The 14,646-nt window shown below is 51.7% G+C and overlaps 3 protein-coding genes across 3 annotated transcripts; 2 read left to right on the top strand and 1 right to left on the bottom strand.

Annotated features, from left to right (window-relative positions):
- Positions 1-40: 40 nt before the first annotated feature.
- aurL2_0 (Multicopper oxidase aurL2) lies at positions 41-1,909 on the bottom strand (the record flags this gene model as incomplete). Its single annotated transcript, XM_014687788.1, has 2 exons — positions 41-1,585; positions 1,649-1,909. 2 exons carry the CDS (start codon positions 1,907-1,909, stop codon positions 41-43), a joined length of 1,806 nt encoding a protein of 601 aa, XP_014543274.1.
- Positions 1,910-4,828: 2,919 nt separating this feature from the next.
- Positions 4,829-9,245, top strand: hxA (Xanthine dehydrogenase; the record flags this gene model as incomplete). The annotated part of the gene is made up of 3 exons (XM_014687787.1): positions 4,829-5,013; positions 5,102-7,459; positions 7,523-9,245. 3 exons carry the CDS (start codon positions 4,829-4,831, stop codon positions 9,243-9,245), a joined length of 4,266 nt encoding a protein of 1,421 aa, XP_014543273.1.
- Positions 9,246-10,654: 1,409 nt separating this feature from the next.
- AcuM (Zinc cluster transcription factor acuM) lies at positions 10,655-13,018 on the top strand (the record flags this gene model as incomplete). Its single annotated transcript, XM_066130130.1, has 5 exons — positions 10,655-10,786; positions 11,391-11,730; positions 11,885-12,648; positions 12,708-12,904; positions 12,967-13,018. 5 exons carry the CDS (start codon positions 10,655-10,657, stop codon positions 13,016-13,018), a joined length of 1,485 nt encoding a protein of 494 aa, XP_065986407.1.
- Between the last annotated feature and the right edge of the window lie 1,628 nt (positions 13,019-14,646).

Raw genomic sequence — 14,646 nt, 5'->3', positions numbered from 1 at the left:
GCCGTATGTTAACAGTCTGTAGCAGTGGTGCGGTCTCTAGTTAATCCATCTCATCGAAATGCACCACCTGCGGCGTATGACTCTCGTTGCCGTATACATTGCCACCGTACAACAAGTACCCCTCTACATCGGGCTTGCCGACCTTTAAAATATCCTCCGCATCGCCATTCACCCAGACTGTTTGCATGCCCTGAATCATGTGCTGCAATGTATGGCAGTGCACCATCCACACGCCCGGCTGCTCGACTCGGATCCTCCATACCCGCCAGCCCATCTTCTCATCCATCTTGACGAACCTCTCGTACCTGTAAAGCATTGTTGTGTCCCTTAATACGGGCTGCTTCCCCTCTAGCTTCTCCTCGACGGTATCTGGATCCCAGGCACCTCTGCCGCCGCCGACGTCGTAATGGTGGATGCCGTGGCCGTGCCAAGGGTGCGTATCTAGCATGCCTCCGCCTCCGCCGCTTACGGACTTGCCGCCGAATTGCTGGAGTACAATCTCCAAGACTTCGCCGATTTTGGCAGGATACGTTCCCGTCTTGGGGTCGATGCCGCCGTTGGCCACGGCATCTTCGTAATTGGGTAGATATGCAGACTGGTTTTGGTACAGGCTTACTAGGTACGGGGTTTGGGGAACGGTTGCCGGCAGAGCGTCAGCGTCCTCGGACCATGTATAGTTGTTAATCGTCCAGATGAAGTACCGATTCTCAACCACTTGGACGTTCAGCATGACGCGTCGTGTGACTTCTTCTGCCGTCGGGAAGTTGTTAGGCTCCAATGGCTGCAGAGCGTAGTCCAAATACCCGTCAATAGTTGGCGGTAGGTTCAGCGGCGGCGTTTCTGGGTTCTTGTTTGTGGCGACGGGCTGTGAAGTCATGTTGCACGCGTTTTCGTATCTAAGGACAGCATAATTCGTCACCACTCTGTTTCGATCCCTCGATTCCAGTTGTATGTAGTAATCAAGCTGACCGTCTTCCCGCAAGTCTTGGCATGATTTGGCGTGGAACAGTGCACTGTACCGTTGCCCGGAGCCGATTTGTAGCAGGTCGACTGGGTACGGTTGGGTATATTCCCCGTCCGCTTCGATAATCTCTAAATTCCCGTGTTTTTCAAATCCTAGGAGTGCAAGACTGAGGGCTGTGGCTCCTACGAATCTGAATCTGTATGTCTTGCCCGGCTCGACATCAATTACGCTCAAAGCTCTCGTGGAGGGGTCGACAGCTCGATAGTTGGATATCGATTTGCCATTGATTAGCCAGCCCTTTGGTTCGCCGGGCCATCTCAATGGTATTGATTCTAGGCCGTTTTTGATTTGTGTGTCCGACTGGCTCCAGTATTCCTGTAAGAACACAAGCCTTTCACCATCCGTCGTGTAAGGAGCACCAGCAGGGTCTTCGACAATAAGCGCACCAGTGGCAGTGCCAGCTTGGAATCCAACGTGAGAGTGATAATAATACGTTCCCGCCGTGCCGCTTTCTGCCTTCAATTCATAATCAAAGAAATGCTTGGGTGGAATAGGCCATTGACTGGCAAGGGGCGCACCATCAGAAAAGGGGTATGCGGCCTGGGCGAGACCGTGCCAATGCTTTTAGGATGGTTAGCATCTCCAAGTATGACTGCAAGGGGTTATATGCTTATCGCGGCGTACAATGGTTACATTGTCGTTTTCGATGTCGTTGTAGACGCGAATCCAGATCGTCTTCTGTTCAGGAATTCGTAGAGTTGGTCCGGGCAGAGAGTTGTTGACCAGTGTTGTCTCCCTATACATGCCACCGATACTGATGTTTTGACGAGTCACACTCAACACAATGTCAGGCGTGAATGAGTCGTCGTGGCTATGCGCCTGCAGTGACAAGACTGGAACTGCTGCCAACGCCAGCGTAGTAACAGCTCTCCTGAGCCATAGCATGATGACTACAACAGTTGGACCAGGTACTCTGACAAAATAAGGCTGGAGCTGGACGATGTGGGATTGGAATGGTCAGAGCTTGACCGGAAGAGCTGACTTCACAACCTTTATGTATGTTTTCTCTTCAGCCCATTCCAGTCTGCTCAAGGGACACACAGGTCTAGATCCAACGGTGCCAAGGCGTCAACGACGTTTTCAGGGGCCAGCTGCGATAGTATTGAGCGAGTTACTCCTCGTCCCTCCTCGTACAGAGAAGGCGGAGATGCGAGTCAAATGCAGCACCATGTTTCCAGGGGCTACTAGTTTCCCGTGCCGTACCCAAGACGGGGCGCCAACACCAGACTCAATAAACCAAGACATTGATCTCCGATGCGGGTCGCGGGTCCCCGTCAACTCGGGCCGCGCGAATCGATTAGCGGTGCTATACCATGGGGAAATAAAGTAGCATTTAATTGCGGTTCCCCGAACGTATTGCTACAGATGCGTTCGCAATTGGTCTGGCCGTCTCGATAGCCGATCGAGTTTACCGTGGTGCAGGTCGGTGTATTGCGTGCACTTCTCTTCAGCACAGCAACTTTCTCGGAGCCGAGCCGACGGTCCGCCCGCTCAGCGTTAACAAGGGTTTCTCACATGCGTCTTCGTCGCTGTTTGGGTTTGAGAAGCGAGGAATGGGTTCTAGGCCCGAGTGGATGATGTGTATCGCCTCCAAATCGGCACCACGTACTCTTCTCTGTCTGTTCATCGCACCAGGTCGCATCTCCGTTGACTCAAGGGCATTCTCATGATTTCCCCTTTCCTGAGCGGAATGATAATCAGACTCATTTTCAGCTTGGTCTGAGCCTTGCCACGCCTGAACAATCCAACCCTGGGCGGAGCCAAGTGAGCTGATGCTTAAAGCTCTCCCCCACTCTCAATGCGAGATGACGATAGAAACATTGGCGAGATGACGAGGGATACTATTAGGCAAACGACCCGAGACTGTCGGCATCATTTTGGAGGGCGGCAACAGGGTGCTACTGAAGCTTCCGACCTTGTGTAGCTCGTCAAGGACCTTCAGGATCATGCGAGGATGGCTCTGGACAGCATGTACAATCGGTAAATACGAATTTCGGAAGATTGTGAGATGTGATGAACCCTTGCCTGCGTGAGTTATACAGTCCAGACATGTGAGCAAGGCCGGACACAAGCCCGCCGCTGGACTTGTTCAACCCAAGTCCATGCATGTGTTGGGATCCTTATGACCAAGTTCAAAGATTCGTAGACCACGGACCAAGGGAAGTTGAAAACGAAAGGCATTTGTGAAGACGGCATGCGGTTCAAGCAAATAGTCGCTCCTTCCACACTAGAGTAAGAAGAAGTGGGGCAGCTTTTGTCACACGGTATACTCCGTTTAAGTACCTAAGGTAGGGGGAAATAGTGGCGTACACATGTGGCCATGCCCATTTTTTGTGTGACACCTGTCGCACAGATAAAATGGGCGTAAACACACATTAAAATACGTTGCATTTTTTGCGCGGTATATCCTCTCCAGCATTGACGTGGAGGGAACACTCGGGAATTTCTGCTGTTTCTTAAGCCGCGAATATCTTTCATGCATGGATGACGAGTACGGAGTAGTATGCTGCATGTGGTGATCATGTTGTCCCTGCTGGCCTACTCATAACACACCTACGTCTGGCACACACGCAGTGCTGATGGGTGTGGTAACATCTATGTTCATGCGGTTTCTCATGCCAAGGGAGAGGGCGAGAAACGAGGAGACGAGGCTTCTAATATGGAACAACACGGGACCAACCAATCCCAGGTTCTTGTTCGGCAGGGAGTCCACGTGGAATTTGGCTCTGCGCTCCGGATTGCCTAGTTTCTTTGCATTGCATGAAACCATGGCTCGGGATCTGGAATCTAAGTTGGAATTCGCCGTTTATTAAACAGGCCAGGGTCGGGTGATCACAGTCTGGCGTCTATGACGGTTTGCATAAGATGGATTCAGAATGTAAAATCCTTTCATTCGATGATGACACGTGGTAGGTCGTATATTGCCTGGGTTGTGTCGACGGCACTCGGTACTCCGCATAAATATCTCCGTGTTGTACGGATCAGAGTAGATAACCTCTATTGATCCAAATCGAGAACAGCGGTCAACAGGTGGAGAGTCCCGATAGTGGGGCGAATCTTTCATCGGAGCCTGCCGATATGTGATGCTTTCGCTCATCAATGCTGGGGCAAAGGCCTTTCATTGCACAGCGCTGGCGATAGATGCCCCGTAATGGCGGGGTATGGCCCCTGTTGATTCCGTTGATCCCCCCCAGGCCCTCTGTGCTGCCCCGCGTTGGCAGGCGCGCCCAGCGTGCAATTTTGACTCGCCTGGTGCGATTGTTTAACCACGGCCGCAACGCACTCTACCCCCATCCAAGTTTCGCACATGGAAGTCTTTCCTAGCACCCGTTAAAGCTTCCCACTTGACGTATCCACTGCCTGCGGTTGGGCACATGGGAACACGGCCATTGCTAATCAAATCATCAATCTCAAATTGACTCTGCCGAGATATCTGGGTACTTAAGTACGTAGCCTACGTCAGTTGACACCTACTAGCTCAACGGGCCAAGCAACCGTCGCATGTAGTACCTTGTTCCTTGTATCTTGTACTCCGTCCGCCCTACCAGTTTCCCAAACCCTCGCCACCCGTCATCTATCATTTAGGACCACGTCGCCGTCCCTCACATCTCCAATTTGCTATTCCTTTCATCCAGCGTCCTCGAACTACAAAGTCGCTGCGACCCCTCGCCAGTAATATTTGACGGGCTCGCCTCTACTCTGTTAGTTTTGTGCCGTCCCTAGCTGGTCCTTGCGCATGCTCGTTTCTTTGTCTTTGCTCGTACTGACGGGTGCAACGTCGCATCATCAGTGAGTTCATCAGCCATGGCCCCCATTGCTGTCTCACCCGAGCGGGAGCCCCTGCCAGAGACTCTGGAGGCTCTGACGGCCAAGTTTGACGATACCTTGCGCTTCTATCTCAACGGAACCAAGGTCGTGCTGGACGATATTGATCCTGAAATCACCGTCTTGGAGTATCTTCGAGGTATCGGACTGACCGGCACCAAGCTGTATGTCGTATCCGCCTGCCTATCCCATTACAACATTTTGAAGCTTGTGTGAACAAACTTGACTGATACATCTGCATGTCTTTCACAGCGGCTGTGGGGAAGGTGGCTGTGGTGCCTGCACAATCGTCGTCAGTCAATATAACCCTACCACGAAACAAATTTATCATGCTAGTGTAAATGCCTGTCTAGCACCGCTGGTCAGTCTAGACGGCAAGCATGTCATTACCATCGAAGGCATCGGCAACACAAAACGTCCACATCCCACACAGGAACGTGTGGCCAAGGGAAATGGAAGCCAATGCGGTTTCTGCACCCCTGGCATCGTAATGAGTTTGTATGCTCTTCTCAGAAACAATGAAACACCCACGGAACACGACGTGGAAGAGGCCTTTGACGGGAATTTGTGTCGATGTACTGGATACAGGCCTATTCTTGATGTCGCCCAGACATTCAGCGTCGAAAGGTCCTTCCCCAACGGCCCACCAAAGTTAAATGGAGATGCCGGCTGCTGCAGGCAGAATGGAAATAACAATGTGCAGGCCAGCGATGCTAATGGATGCTGCGAGAGTGATACCAATGGGGCTCTTTCGGAAAATTGTGCTACCAACAACAGTACGACCAATGGTACTGATAAATCATCTCAGATCAACGGCGGCGGGTGTTGCATGCAAAACGGTGGTCGACCACCCTCTGGCCGTTGCTGCATGCAAAAGAAGGGACTGGATGATCAGCCCATGAAGCGATTTACTCCTCCCGGCTTTATCGAATACAACCCTGACACAGAGCTCATTTTCCCTCCGGCACTGAAGAAACAAGAGCTTCGGCCCTTGGCTTTCGGAAATAAGCGAAAGAAGTGGTACCGACCAACTACCTTGGACCAGCTTCTCCAGATCAAGAGAGTCCACCCCCAAGCCAAGATTATTGGCGGAAGTAGTGAAACTCAGATAGAAATCAAGTTCAAAGCTCTCCAATACCCAGAATCAGTTTTTGTCGGCGATATTGCTGAGCTTCGACAGTACGAGTTCAAAGACAATCACGTTGAGGTTGGAGGCAACGTCACTCTGACAGACCTGGAAGGCATTTGCGAAAAAGCGATCAAGTATTATGGCCATGAACGAGGTCAGGTATTCGAGGGCATCCTGAAGCAGCTCAAATTTTTCGCTGGACGACAGATCCGGAACGTTGGCACTCCAGCTGGTAATTTAGTCACCGCGTCACCCATTTCTGATCTGAACCCTGCTCTATGGGCTGCCGATGCCGTCCTGGTTACAAAGTCTGCTACCAAGGAAACAGAAATTCCCGTATCACAATTTTTTACAGGGTATCGCCGAACAGCTCTTGCCTCAGACGCCGTCATCGCCTCCATAAGAATTCCAGTGACCGCGCCCAAAAATGAGTTCTACCGATCTTACAAACAGGCTAAGCGAAAGGATGATGACATTGCCATAGTCACAGGAGCGCTGCGAATCAAGCTAGACGATCATGGCATTGTTAGTGAGTGTAACTTGATCTATGGTGGTATGGCTGCTACTACTGTTGATGCCAAGACGGCAACCGCCTACATGGTTGGCAAGAAGTTTGCCGAGCTAGAGACCCTCGAAGGAGTCATGAACGCCTTAGGTATCGACTTCGACATGCAATTCAGCGTTCCTGGAGGCATGGCATCTTACAGAAAAGCCCTCGCTTTTGGCTTCTTCTATCGCTTTTACCACGACGCTTTGACGATTCTTGATGGTCAGAGCGAGCATGTAGACAAGGAGGCCATTGATGAAATTGAACGATCGTTGTCAAAGGGAACAATCGACGAGACATCAACTGCCGCCTATGAGCGAGAAGTCACGGGCAAGGCCAATCCTCACCTGGCTGCACTCAGACAAACTACTGGCGAGGCACAGTACACGGATGATATACCCCCTATGGCGAACGAGCTTCACGGCTGCTGGGTGTTGTCTACCAAGGCACATGCTAGAATCCGGTCAATAGATTACTCCAAAGCTCTGGATATGCCTGGCGTGGTTGATTATATCGACAGAAATGATATGCCTTCGGCAGAGGCGAATAAATTTGGCCCACCCAACTTTGATGAAGTATTTTTCGCTGAAGGAGAGGTTCACACCGCAGGACAGGCCATTGCCATGATCCTGGCGACTTCAGCCAACAGAGCTCAGGAAGCTGCCAGAGCCGTGAAGATCGAATATGAGGAGTTGCCTGCTATCCTCACCATGGAGGAGGCTATTGAGAAGGAGAGTTTCCACCCGGTATACCGGGAAATAAAAAAGGGTGACACCGAAGGTGCCTTCAAGGACTGTGACCACGTCTTCACGGGCACTGCCCGCATGGGAGGCCAGGAGCATTTCTATCTTGAAACTAATGCCTGCCTGGCAGTTCCCAAGCGTGAGGATGGCGAGATGGAGCTCTTTGCCAGTACGCAAAATGCCAACGAAACGTAAGTCTATCAGGCCTCTCCCTAAAGCCACCCTCCAGGCTACTTACTCTAACAGTCGTGTAGTCAAACCTTTGCGGCCCGAGTCTGTGATGTGCCGGCCAACAGAATCAATGTCAGAGTCAAGCGGCTTGGCGGGGGCTTTGGGGGTAAAGAATCTCGATCTGTTGTTCTCAGCTCTGCTGTTGCTCTGGCTGCCCACAAGACCGGAAGGCCTGTCCGCTGTATGCTTACTCGAGAAGAAGACATGGTGACCATGGGCCAGCGTCACCCATTCCTGGCCTACTACAAGGTCGGTGTCAACAAAGATGGCAAGATCCAAGCTCTAGATTTGGACGTTTACAACAACGCCGGCTGGACCTTCGACCTCAGCACCGCTGTCGTCGAGCGCTCCATGTCGCACTCGGACGGATGCTACTACATCCCCAATGTCTACATCCGCGGCCGCATCTGCAGGACAAATACCGTATCCAACACCGCCTTCCGGGGGTTTGGTGGCCCGCAGGGCATGTTCATCGCAGAAACGTATATGGAAGAAATCGCAGACCGTCTTGGCATGCCAGTAGAGAAGCTCCGAGAGATCAACTTCTACGAGCCCCATGGCATCACCCACTTCAACCAAGTCATTGAGGATTGGCACGTCCCTCTCATGTACAAGCAAGTAAAGGAGGAATCCGATTACGATCTCCGGAAAGTTGTCGTCTCTAAATTCAATGACGAGTACAAATGGCGCAAACGAGGCCTCTCCATCATCCCTACCAAATTCGGCATTTCCTTCACAGCGCTTTTCCTCAACCAAGCCGGCGCGCTCGTGCATATCTACCACGACGGCTCCGTGCTTGTCGCACACGGCGGCACAGAAATGGGCCAAGGTCTACACACAAAAATCACCATGATTGTCGCGCAAGCCCTCCAGGTACCTCTTGAGACGGTCTTCATCTCAGAGACTGCCACCAACACAGTCGCAAACGCCTCGGCCACAGCCGCATCGGCGTCATCCGACCTAAACGGCTATGCGGCCTTCAACGCCTGCACACAGCTCAACGAGCGACTGGCTCCGTACCGAGCTAAACTTGGCGACAAAGCTACCATGAAGGACATTGCCCACGCAGCATACATGGACCGCGTCAACCTCTCCGCCCAGGGCTTCTACAAAACCCCTGAGATCGGATACGTCTGGGGCGAAAACAAGGGAAAGATGTTCTTCTACTTCACACAAGGCGTCGCCGCGGCCGAAGTCGAAATTGACACGTTGACAGGAACATGGACATGTCTACGCGCCGATATTAAAATGGACGTGGGCCAGTCCATCAACCCGGCCATTGACTATGGTCAAATCCAAGGTGCCTTCGTGCAAGGGATGGGCCTCTTCACCATGGAAGAGTCTCTCTGGCTGAGAGATGGCCCCATGGCCGGCAACCTATTCACCAGAGGTCCTGGAGCTTACAAGATTCCTGGATTCAGGGATATCCCGCAGGAATTCAACGTCACTCTCCTCAAGGACGTGGAGTGGAAGGAGCTGCGTACCATTCAGCGAAGCAGAGGTGTGGGAGAACCGCCTCTATTTATGGGCAGCGCAGTATTCTTTGCCATCAGAGATGCCTTGAAGTCTGCGAGGAAGATGGCCGGCGTAGAAGCTACAGTTGGCGCAGACCATAGTGAGGGGTTGTTAAGACTGCAGAGTCCTGCGACACCGGAGAGGATCCGGTTGGCTTGTGAGGATGAGATTATGAGAAAAGCGAGAGTACATGCAAAGGAGGGGGAGCAGAGTTTTTTTGTTGTCATCTAGAATAGAAGTCTTTGGGGGGGAGTACGACCTCATGTAGCGTATGTATGATTGATTCTATGGATACAGAAATGTAAGCCAATGTACATCATAGCCGAGCTCACCCCAACGATGGCATCCTACCAGAACGGAAACGGGAGGGAAGTCTTTTGAAACATATTCCGTACAAGCGCATGTGATTTCTCCCTGAACGCAGTGGCGTGTGCCCCGATGGCCATTGTCAACGTGAAAAAAGCATGTCATACATTGCCCGCAACCCGTGGTGTTGAGCAAGTACGGGATGTGTGTGGGCAGCCGAGGCCGTAATCTCCCGAGGCTGTGCCCGTGTGAAGCCGGAATTATAGGAGAAGCGGGCGCCATCAACTTTCGTCTGTCGTCTGCCAAGCGCTGTGGCCAACGAGCCGGGCGTAAGGCGCGCCGCCCAATCAGTCATTGGGCATTTCTACAGCAGCTCGCTCCTGCTGACGATCATTGGCACCGTCTCATGCGTCTCTGGAGGCGCATTTCACATGGCGGCACTGGCCATCATCATGTGAGACAAGGGAAAGGGCAGAATTTTTTGGAGATTGAGGAGAGTTGCACAAATTTGCCTCGTAGTAACTACTCCGTATTCTCTCCTCTCGTTTGGCTGAGAAGCAAATCTCCAGCACCCTGTGGCGAAGAAGGCGGCGCTGAGCGAATCGATTGCATATCCAGAATCCAGAATCCATCCTTGCCTCAAACTCTGCCCGCCCATCAATGTGCTTCTCTTTTCAGCCCCGCTGACTTGCGGTCTCCACTGGTCTGGTGTCAAGACCAAGCCGCAGTCGCATTTTGCAGTCTCGGTCCCCACTGGCCGGTCAAGCTGTGGTGTGCTTCAAGGTCCCAGTCCCCAAAGTGGCCGTCAATTGATAACCAAGCAGCTGTTTCTGGGGTTGGTTCACTGACCGCATTCGCCGATTTGCCCTCGTGCTCATCATCTCTAGCGTCCCCCCGTCGTCGCCGTGCCCTTTGATCTTTACTTGCGCTTGTCGCGTCCCTTCGCCAGATTGCGATTCCAACTCCGTCTTCTCTCACGATACCCGGGGGCGTACATGGCGCTGAAGTACAGCCGCCGCGAGGCCATGACAACGCTTTCTGGATAGTCTGCCCAACCCCCGCTAGAAAAGGTCGACTTGGTCCCGCCGAATTGGCGAACCAGATATCGCTTTGCGTCGTTGCTTCGTTGCACCATTGCCAGCTACACATCCCGACCACGACAGCCCAATATGCCGTATTGCCCCTCGGCGAAATCGTAGAGCGACCAAGGCAAAACATACAGGACGAGGCTGCAACCTCCCGGGAGCAAGTAACGAGACGTCCCGCCCGCTGCTCTGCGTAACGTCAAGAACCAATGGGAGAAACCACCAGAGAGCATTCGGAACCTCGCCGCCATGATGGACAAAGAAACCAAGACCGCTGAGCGCGCAAAGGCGGACAAAGCAGACAAGTCCGATGCAAAGGATCGTGACAAAGATCAGGGAACGACCACGACCAATTCCAAGAGCCCTAAGAAACGCCGCAAGGTGAACCATGGTACGCATAGCCAACAACTTCCTCTCCTGATGGCGCAATAGTTGGAACTCGCCCACCCGAAGAAATAGAGCGGTGGCCGTCTTCAGTGGAAGTTCCCTATCAGTTGCTCAACATTAGCTAGCATCGCTCTGATCTTGCGCATGTATCCGAACCCTCGCGCCAAGTATTGAGGCCTGAATCAAGTTCGCTAACCCAAATACTGTCAACAGCATGTGTATATTGCCGGAGATCTGTAAGCCCCCCTCACGCGTGTAATTCTTGACAGGCGGACATCAAGTACACCAACTTCCTCTTGTTTTTGGCTACGTGCCGAGCGGCTCCCTCTCCTCTGATCCCCGAATCGTTGGGTTGGGATAAAGTGAAACTTGCCGCTGTGACCGTCCTGTCTGTCTCATTATCGAACGAACGTTTGGGCTAACTTGCTCTTCCTGTAGCACATGACCTGCGACCTTGTACGTATACATGAGCCCCATGGGCGCGCCGGAAACTTGAGCACGCCATACAATTGCAACTCAGATGGAGGCAACAAGCCGTTGCCCCCAACCGCAGCCCCTTATCTTCATAGGCCTGCGACGCCACTAACGTTGTGTACAGGAGAGACCATGTACAAGGTGTATCAAGCGTAACATTGGCCACCTTTGCCATGACGAGCCCCGTGATGCGGACGCGAAGAAGACGAAAAATGGCAAGACTTCAGCTCCCGTAGAGGAGTCTGACACCCAGTCACAAGCACCATCAGACGTGGGTCGTAGTTCGATATCAAGCAACATGGGCCCACCGACATTCGACGGCATGCGGCAGCGCTCTGCATCAGGATTCAGCGCTGGTGGTGTTCTCGGTCAAGGAAATGCAATGCCGTTGGTAACACCGAATGCCGGCTCAGGCTTACAAGGAAATGGCCTAAACAACAGCGGCACAGGCAATGCGAATCAATGTGAGTTGATGCCCAGTGTATCCCAAGTCGTCCTCGATCGCCCGAGGGCTCCCCTCTTTTACCTTCGACAACCATTAGCTTTTCATTCATTCTCCAAGACGTTTGTTTGTCTTACGATTAGAAATCATGGGGCGTCGTGCTAACTATTACATAGTTTCCGGAATCTCGGATGCTTGGCTCACAGCACAGAATTTCAATGATATGAACTCCTACAACCCAAACTACATGATCGCTCCCCATGTTACACATGAATTCAACTTGCTCAACGACTTTCTCCACAACGGCTTGTTAGATGATAATAATCTGACTGGAGACGAGACTAGGCAACTTACGGCCCTTGGGCGATTAGGACAATCTGACATGCTGTCAGGCTTCGGAAGCGGTGCTGGCCTATCGACAGGCGGGTCAGCACCGTCCACCAACCTCCGAGGCAACTTAATGCCACCGCCACCAAGTGAGGGCAAAGGAGGCAGAAGGTCGGCCAGTTCGACTGCCGACAAGACACGGGAATATTATCTCCAGGCTGCCGATCCATCCGGAAACGACACCGCTGAAGACCGCATGGCCCGTGTTCTCCGCGCCAAGATCGATGCGGGGTTACTGAAACCGTTCAACTATATCAATGGGTATGCTCGTTTGGGTAAATACTTGGATGGTCATATAGCACCGTCTTCGAAACAGAAAATCCTGCGAACCATCAACCAATTCCGACCGAAGTTCAGAGAGAAGGCTCAGGGACTGACGGACATGCAACTCATTATCGTGGAGATGTGGTTCGAGAAACAATTGATGGACTATGATCGTGTATTCGCGTCCATGGCTGTTCCTGCCTGCTGTTGGAGGAGAACAGGAGAGATTTTCAGGGGCAATAAGGAGATGGCCGAGCTCATAAATGTTCCCGTAGATCAACTACGAGATGTGAGTACACTTTGCCTTTGTTCCATGGGCTGTACGCAAACTGACCGTTTTAAAACTAGGGCAAAATTGCTTTGCATGAAATTCTGACTGAAGATTCTATGGTTAGATATTGGGAAGAGTTTGGCACAATTGCTTTCGACCCTGCCCATGATACGTTATTGACGGCCTGTTCATTAAAGAACCCTAGCGATGCGTCAGATCACCCCGTCGTGAAGTGTTGCTTCTCGTTCACGATTCGTCGTGATGACCATAAACTGTGAGTACTACACATCACTTCAAGGCAATATGTTGGCCTTTGTGTCCTAACAGTGTGAGTAGGCCCGCCTTGATCGTGGGCAACTTCTTGCCTCACGACCCCCCACCGAATTAATTTGTAGGCGTCGCCACACTAGTGCAAGGTGAGACTTTGGGGGAGACTCTGTTTGGATGGCGCAAGGTTTCGGATCACTCGTCGTGTTGTGTTTTAACCGGACCAGGTATCCAGTGGGCTATTGGTTCTGTATGTCGGCTATCGAGGCGTTGGCTTAGCACAGGTGGCTCTACAGCCAAGTATTGAATAAACACCCGCGTTGCAATATATTTCTAGAAAAGCACCCTACAGGAAACAGTTCTTGGTGTTCTTCGAAGCTGGGACGCGACATATGGATTCTGGACTCGTGGACAGTTGGGGCTGATGGGGCCAACTGGCCCTCTTGGCTTCATTCAGTTTGGGAAGGAGCGACCAGACCACACCTCGCTAACATGTCGTATCACTCCAGGAAGCGACATTCTGCACGCCCATGGTAGAATGCAACGATTTCACCGGCCATTACAACACTGCGTCCACAAGTTTAAGCGAGTAGGGAAAAAGCCTTGCATGATTACATTATACCATGGAGTCTTCTCATTCTAACGAAAGGAAGATTGAAAACTTGATAGGTACATGCCCACGCACAAGGGCGACCTCGACTGACTATGGAACTTGACTGACCGTCTTATCGTATGCAGAACTTTCGACGACGCTTCAGACTGTGCTAGCAAGCCATATATCCGATCATGATATTCTTCTTGGCCATGTGGAGATGGGCCTGCACACGGCTACTTTCTGTATTTCAACACCCACCATCATCAGTTCAGGCACTTTGAAAAAACTTGAAGCCCACAGTCGGGTCCTTTGGAAGTTGTGCGTGAGACGAAGGCGGGATATGAAAAAGGAGACCTCGGCAAGCAACATGCAGAGACTTGTTCTACACTCCTGGCTCCTGGCCTTTCTGCTCTTCCATCTAAGCAGACTGGGAGTGACGACAGGTGGAAATAGTGTCTTCGAAGCAGAGTACTTGCTGGAACTCGTATTACCAGTCACAGCTGCCAGTATGAATGATTCTGAGCTTGGTGTTGCGAGACTCGCTATGCAGAGAGGCGCTACCTACGTAAATATTCTTGAGTCTACGCCAAACACGCGGGATTGCCGTAATCCACAAACGACCCGACTTCAGGTTGCATATTATTCTCTGAGAATATTGTTAGTATGTATTTGAGACTTAGGGCATCCGTTGAGTAGCTAACAGTCTAGTCGTGGAAAGAGGACCGGTTGGATGTGGCCGAGCACATGTTCAGCAAAATCGACCCGATTCGGCGAGACCTCGATGACAGGTCAGTCGAAAACTTAGCCAATGTTCTCCAAAATGTTGGCACAGACCTACTTTCCAAACAAAACCTTGAATCGGGGCTTAATTGGCTCAGAAGAGGACACCATCTCCTCAGCTCCAAAACCGGCATTTTGTCTCCAAAGGCGAAGCATCTACATCTCGCCATATGCAATGAAATAATGCAAGTTATCACAAAAGGCAATCTTCAAGAGAGCATAGGGGAGGCTAGAAGCATTTTGGATACTGTTTTGTCACGAATTGGGGACTATCCAGTCCTGCTGCATTGGCAGTTGGTGATATTACACGTTACTGACGAGTGTGGCTTTTCCGAAGAAGCCCATACCAGCATCATACGGCGAATGATTCTATC

Source organism: Metarhizium brunneum, chromosome 2, assembly GCF_013426205.1.
Source record: "Metarhizium brunneum chromosome 2, complete sequence".
Lineage (NCBI taxonomy): Eukaryota > Fungi > Ascomycota > Sordariomycetes > Hypocreales > Clavicipitaceae > Metarhizium > Metarhizium brunneum.
Note: the sequence above shows the minus strand (reverse complement) of the source record. Positions and strands in the feature narration are given on the sequence as shown.